This window comes from Capsicum annuum, chromosome 2, assembly GCF_002878395.1.
Source record: "Capsicum annuum cultivar UCD-10X-F1 chromosome 2, UCD10Xv1.1, whole genome shotgun sequence".
Taxonomy (NCBI): domain Eukaryota; kingdom Viridiplantae; phylum Streptophyta; class Magnoliopsida; order Solanales; family Solanaceae; genus Capsicum; species Capsicum annuum.
In genome coordinates, this window is record NC_061112.1 from 134,509,056 (window position 1) to 134,516,395 (window position 7,340).

The window sequence follows — 7,340 nt, forward strand, 5'->3', positions numbered from 1 at the left end:
ATGGATGTGAAGGGCCTCAACGTCAATCAGGTTAAGAGTCACCTTCAGGTAATTATTTGAGAGAAATTAAGCTTTCTTGGACATTCAATTTTTTTTCTCTTGTTTTTTCCACTGTTTCTGTAACTAGTATTTTGTTATGAACAGATGTACAGAAGCGTGAAACAGCAGGAAGAGATGATGAAAGGTATCACTGTTTGCTTAATTCTTCTCATCTCATGACTCAAATTATTTGATCTTCTATTTTTTACTCTATGATTTTTTTTTTTTGTGTGTGTATATATATATATATATATCAAGGAGTTAAGGTGCACCAAATCTACTTCTTTTCATTGCTATTCATTTTATAAAAAAAAATTCTTTCAAATTGCGAGGAGCTTGAAGCTTGATTTTATTATCCAAAGAAGCTGAGTTAGTTGAAAGTTCATACCAAATTTTGAGAAAATAATAAGTAAAGAAGTGAACAGTGATGCAATCAAGAAAAGATAGTGAAATTCCATTTGAGGAATTTTTTCTGTGTTTCATTTAACCCTTTGTGTTTTGCCTGACTCCTTATGGTTACTTGTTAATTGAAAAGGTTCTAAGAACTCCTGTTACTAGCTAGTCTATTGCTAGCAAGGCCACTCCCACAATTGATGTTCACCTTTTCCCCATTTTCATCCTTTTTTTGGGGGGTGGGGGTGGGGGATGAGGGGGGAGTGGTTTCCCAGTTTCACCCTTTGTTTTATATTGAAAGAGTTAAAACTATGTGTGACAAATTGCCATGTGGCGATGGTGGTGGTTGCATTCTACTATCCAAACAAAGACAAACAGTACAAGGAAAGTGTTCATATAATTCAAAATTAGTGTTTCTAATGAATCTTATAAGTGCATTTATACATTTTTATTTGATTTGCTTTCCTCACACACATATATGTTTCGAGTTAATTAATACCATAAATTCATTTGTTATTTATTTATTGGTTTACAGCTGAAGCAGAAGGTGGAAATGGGAGTAAGAGGATTAGAATGGAATATGATGCAGATCATCAAATGTATTATCCCCGTGAAAATTATCTTCGTTACGACGATAATGGCAAACCCTTTTATGATGGACATCCTAATTATACAGAGCCGACTAATTCTCCAGACCTACTTCTCTACGCTCCTAATTTCTCTCCTCCATGGTTAGTATATAGTATATAGTATATTTTTAAATATAGCAGGAGTAATTTGATGTGTTATAATTAATAAATTACATATCTGTTTTTTCAGATTAGCTACTAATTAATTCCATTATATTTATGATCGAGCTGTACGTCTTATATATATAAAGGTAGCCTCTTCTTAATTAGCTCGTTAACAAGTGGAATTGGTGACATGAAAATTAGGAAGGTGACCTGTTGATAGAGTAAAAATTGATCTTTACATACACTGTTGGTTGGTGCATATAAGTGTCAGCTAACTTTGGCTTCGTTAAGCCCTTTTTGTCCTTGCCTATGTCAAGTATTTCTCAAAGAGTCGAGATAAATGAGGGATCTTTGTAAAAGCTATTTATATTTTATTAATTTCGTGATGGTACATATACTATGGTGAAGGCGTTGGTAATTTTGGGTGATGGTGGAAGAAGGGTTGGTGCTGTGAGTAAACATGTCATGTGGCTAAATTGAACAAGGTTAACTGAGGAAAGTCAATATTGAGTCACTTCTATGATGAATATATGAACCAATCATATAACGGAGGACAATAGTCTATACTAAACCTTTTTTAATAGATTGATCTTTTTTCTCTTGTTTTAATTGAACAGGAAATATTTTCAAGATGCGAAAAGGAAAAATATCATGGCATTGGAAGGAAGATGCAATCCATTCCCCTCGTTCAAGGATTTGTTCAATGGTCTCAATGTTCAAGTAATTAACGAAATCCTAATTCACTTTTAGAACTTCCTTTAAGTGTTGACATAATAAATTGAAAAACGATTACGACGTATGAATATAATAGAGTAGTGTGACTAATTGATAACTGATTAGAGTGTTTATATTGCTTTTTGCAGGATGGAAATGGGAATAAGATGGTACTAGATGCTACTAGGTCTTTGGCAAACAAGAATGTCCCCGAAATTATTGAAATTTCAGATGATGAAGAAGATTCCCATAGCACTATGTCCTTAGAGCAATCTGGCACTATGTCCGTTGAGCCATCTCCCAGTTCAGATATCTCTGTTGAGCTCAGGCTTGGCTAAAGTCCTTTGGTCTCTTCTTATCCCTACAGGAAAAAGAAGAAAAATGGCTTTTTTAATCCTTACTCTATGACTGCTTTTTTGTGTGCTTGTGTTTGTGTGTTAATCCAAGGAAGTAAACTTTAGCTTCTTTTTATTTTGTTCAAGCTAACCGAGCTACTTGCTGGCTAGGTTAATTAGAACTTTGTAACTTTATTTCAGTTTTGTAATCCTCCTGAGACTGGCTAAGGGGCACTAGTAGTGAATAAGTTCATAATGTACTGCTTTAGTTTCAAATTTATGATGTTGTGGAAATGTGTGTGACCTCTCCTTTTATGTTATTAATTAGTATAATAGATAAACTTTTATGTTTTTAATTATTTTGGAGACCTCTCCTTCACATGTGGATTGATTGTTTTTCTTCACAAGCTCAGTAAGTGGAAAATCTTCTTGATAATTAATAGTGCTGGTGAGACTTTTTTTTTCTTTTTAAGCCACACTTCTAATGGATGATATAGATAAGCAAATATGTACAAAAGTGCTGGTGAGACTTAAACTTAGGGACCTTTAATTTGCCTGCTCTGATCTATACCATGATAAAGTATGTGTGATTATTTTATCTAAATATTTTAAAAGAGGACGCAAACAGTATTATGAAGTTGTTAATGTTATAATGATAAAATCTTAAGTTAATCTTTTCAACGAAAAGTAAATTAGGAAAAACATTGAACGTTAAGCTATAATTGATCTGTTTGCTGTGTTAAGACTTAGGTTGATCATGAAGTCGTGATGGTGTTTATTAAAGTATGTATTTGGAAGGATGTAGTTGCCTTTTTTGATTCCCCCTCTCTAATACATGAATATGTTACACACAACATGCATGAGTTAGTGACATTCCTACCTTCCAAATTCTTCATTATTGTAGCAATTTCCGAACACCTATATAACTTGAGGTTGCAAACCCAATAAGTCTCACACTCAAAACATTATCCAATATTAACTACACCACTTTTCTTCAACTAGTTAAAATGGCTAGCAGGATTCTCTTTGTTGTTCTTATTATCACCAGTGTTGTTGCTTACCCTACAAACGCGAGGATCCTAGTCGCAAAGGAGGCAAAAACAATAGCCGATGAGCGTAAGGAATATTTCCAACACACTCTACCGCCTTTTTTTTGGCGGTTTTGGTGGTCTTAGAGGTGGAATTAGGCCTCCATTTGGTTTAGGAGCAGGTATTATTGGTGGTGGCATTGGAGGTGGTTTTGGTCCATTTATTGGAGGTGGTAGTGTTGGAGCTGGAAGTGGAAGTGGAAGTGGATTTGGTTCTAGCACTAATGAAGGATTTGGGGGCAATGGTGGCAATAATCCTAATAATGAAATCAGTGGTGAACTTGGTGCAGGTGACCTAGGTGAAGGAGGTGATGCAACAGCTGGAATTGACATGCATCCTTGAAGTTTAAACCCACAAAATTAAACTATAGTATATTTTTAGTTTCTATGAACTACAACAAATAATAACCTAGTAACTTCAAATTGCACCTAGGTGAACCATTAGCGTTCTGTTTTCTCACTATCTCTATGTTATTCAAATGCTAGCTATAGCTGGAAAATTGTCAGTCAGTTATTATTGGTTGTACGATTAGTGAATTTTGTGTTTTAATTTTGTCTCTTTTTGTTTTTCCTCTTCTGTTTTGAATGGGATTGAAGTAGATCAGAAATGTCTCTAGCGTTAAGATAAATATACGAACGTATTGTACAAATATTTCAAATCTCAATAGAAACTTGAGCATATCGTAAAGATACGATACCTGAGCCTAACTCAACCCAAAAACTAACTCATGAAGGGAGAATTCTCCAAGTCCATATAAGCAAACTGTCAGTCCAATCCCCAATCAAAGTGAAAATTTTTACCCACACTAAAACCCCCTTTCACATCCAGGCCTCAACTGGTGCATGGATCGGGAGCCCAAACGGGGGTGAATCTGGCTCTGATACCATCTAAAGATATGACACTTGAGCCTAACTTAACCCTAAAAGCTAGTTCATGAGGAGAAAATTGCCCAAGTCCATATAAGCAAACTGTCAATCCAATCCGAACGAAAGTGAAAATTTTTACGCACTCTAGCAAAGATAGAGAGTAGCCACTTGCATAGGCTTACATGCTTGTATTGAGGTTAACTACATGAAAACATTGACCCTCCAAATTCCAATATTGACATTAAAACGAACTTTTAGTAGATTCATGTTCCAAATGGGCCTTGCACATCCCAAATGGGCTAACGTGTAAAAATGAGACCCTAACCCCATACATGTTCTACTGTGGAAAGTGTCTTGCATTTTCTCCATAAGTGCTAATCTTTAATTTATACCCTTCATGACAAATACTTTTTTTTGCAGGATGTAAATTTATAATTTTTGTGTTAATAGCTCAAATTATGTCAGTTCATGCGTCAAGTTATGCTTTCTAGATATAAGTTTGATTGTTAAATAAAAAAAGTTAAAAGATGAACTCATTTGAATTACAAAAAGTAAAGTCAACTCATTTGAAGGACAAAATCAACTGACCTATTCTGGTGGAAGAATTTGCGTCATGGATCTCCCACATTTCCACAATTTGAATCACTTTTATGACCTTAGATTCTATCAACTGTATAAAGGGAAAAACTGAGTTACGGCAAAATCATCTAGATCTATATTGTGAATGGGTCTGGATCAGTATTAGCAAATAAGCCCAACATCAAGTTATGTGGTTATCTTAGGAATCCAGGTTGATAAGCAGAGGTTTGGTTTGAGAGATAAATACGATTATGCAAATATTGATTATGCCTAGACAAATTATGTGTTGTTCCTCATTTCTATCCTTCTTATGTCTGAAACTCTCATCTCCTTCTAGTTAACCTTTCCTTATTCCTCTAATTCTCAGTTAATTATTTTTTTAGTGCTTGTATTCCAGTATAATTCCTTTGAATGACTATAATATACACCAATCTTTGTTGGTTGAAAATTGGATTGTTACAAGCTAGGTGGTGTTTGACTTGTATAAATCGGTTCTTATCTCTTTCATTAAAAGTACTGATTTACTAATCTACAACGAATTATCTATTTTTATTTTCTAAGAGCAATGATTAAGAAAAACAAAAAGGTACATTTGTTTATTATTTGAACGCCGCTCTACAGCCAAACATGTCTGGGCGCACACACGTACCCTTTCGTTATCAATTTAATTAGCTTCTACACAGTATGGATGTAAAAGAATTTTTTTATGCAATCAGCTCGAAATAAAAGTAAACTATAGGTAATCATTCATAATAAGTAAGATTGGTAATATAGAAAATAAGTCAGATCATCTGTTATTATATGCTATACTATTAAAAAGAACTGGAATCACACTGGCAATATATGTCTCAAAATTAAATCCTTTTATCAATGGTACATGGATCATTCGGGCATATATAATGTCATTTATTACTTGCTCTATTCACTTTTACTTGTCACGTTTTGATTAGGACACCCATTAAGAAAAATAATTAATAACGTGACTATTTTATTATATTAACCCTATTAAATGATGTGTACTATTTGTCTTAAAATTAATTTGGAGAAAAAACAATTAATGTTGAGGATAAAATTATAGGAAAACAAAGGTTTTTTTTCCTTTATATGTCAAAAATGACAAGTAAAAATAAAAAATTTAATTAGGAAATAAGTGACAAATAAAAGCGAACGAATGTAGTATAAATATCTCCTAACGTATACAACATATAGCTTGAAGCTAAGGACAGTTTAATTAAAGACAGCTACAGCAGTCAGCAGACAGCTAGGATTGCTTAATTTCTGTTACCATGGTAATTAAACACTTGGAATATCATGGTTCATATAATTACTTGGTAGAGATATCGAGCATGAAATCATAAACAATGCATATTTTTGAAAAAAGAAAAATCTAGAATATCCCTGCATATATTTGGTTGGAAAAAAAAAAAAAACTGTATAATATCCAACTAGGAATTTTATAAAAGCCATTGAAAAGGGTACTGGAAGGCACTATAAATAATATTAAAACTTAAAATTGAAGTTAAAGATATACCGATATATGGTAGCTCAAGTGGAGTAGTTTGTACAATTGTATTCCATTTAGAAGATTTAAGAAGAAACTTGAATATATTTGGTGCATGGAAAAAGACAAGGTAGAGCATTCTCAAAATTAAATGTGCTACAAAATGGAATAATATTATGTCACTTTCCAAAAAGTTCATGATGGAAAAAGAAGATGCACAAACAGAGACACACCATTTGGGATGTTTTATGGTGATCAATATAATTTTCAATAAATCAAATATTCGTAGTTTGAATTAAATCATATTGTCCCACGGAAATAAGAAAATCCAAAAGGAAGAAATATTATCAAATCCTTGATACAAAGATAATAAATTTCATCAAGGTATTATTTTGGGGTTATAAGTTGCAATTTCAAAAATTGAGTTGTAGTATATAATGACGGATTATCTATTGTAAAATATTATTTACATTAGAGATATTTATACCACTCAATGTGAGTAAGCATTCACCAATCTCATGCTACCTAAACTGGGGTACCTCCTATAACTAAGGCACTCGCTGAAATACATATAATATATATATATATATATGTAAATTAGATCACCCGAAAACATTGATTATTATCATAAGTCAGCCACCATCAAGATTATTGGTTGATTGGAAGTGTATTAAGTAGTAACACAAATCATACGTGGATGATTAGATGTTTTGTTAGAGTGGGTAAAACTCTCACATTCGTTGGGGAATGGACTAGTGGTTTGCTTATATGGAGTTGGGTAATCCTCACCTCTTGAGCTAGCTTTTGAGGTTGAGTTAGGCCCAAGGTTCATTCTTGACATGGTATCAGAGTCAGGTCCATCCCCGTTTTGGGCTCCCGGTCCACGCGCCAATGCCAGTTGGGCCTGGGCGGGGGGGGGGGGGGGTTAGAGTGGGTAAAAGTCCCACATTGATTGGGAAATGGACTAGTGTATATAACGAGAGTAGTATATTCTAGAAGCTTGGCTCTTCAGAAAAAAAAAAAGAACGTACAAATATTTTCTCTCTTTCTCTCTCTGAGTTCATGAATAAGCATTGCTAAGTTTCATGGT

General features: G+C 33.7%; 2 protein-coding genes across 2 annotated transcripts in view; both read left to right on the forward strand.

The window, feature by feature from the left end:
* LOC107859599 (protein PHOSPHATE STARVATION RESPONSE 3) overlaps positions 1–2,574 on the forward strand; it is a 6,289-nt gene extending 3,715 nt beyond the window's left edge. The window contains exons 3-6 of the mRNA XM_047407064.1: positions 144–184; positions 968–1,163; positions 1,784–1,886; positions 2,030–2,574. Of these exons, the coding sequence (XP_047263020.1) occupies positions 144–184; positions 968–1,163; positions 1,784–1,886; positions 2,030–2,218 (529 nt within the window). The 3' untranslated portion in view covers positions 2,219–2,574. The remainder of the gene's footprint in view (positions 1–143; positions 185–967; positions 1,164–1,783; positions 1,887–2,029) is intronic.
* Positions 2,575–3,325: 751 nt separating this feature from the next.
* On the forward strand, positions 3,326–3,646 carry LOC107858232 (glycine-rich protein 5). The gene has a single exon (XM_016702921.2). The coding sequence runs from the start codon at positions 3,326–3,328 to the stop codon at positions 3,644–3,646; it is 321 nt and encodes a 106-aa protein (XP_016558407.2).
* The last annotated feature ends 3,694 nt before the right edge of the window (positions 3,647–7,340 follow it).

Excerpts from the sequence above, each read along its gene's own strand:
- LOC107858232 (XM_016702921.2), top strand. The coding sequence starts at position 3,326 with ATGAGCGTAAGGAATATTTCCAACACACTCTACCGCCTTTTTTTTGGC.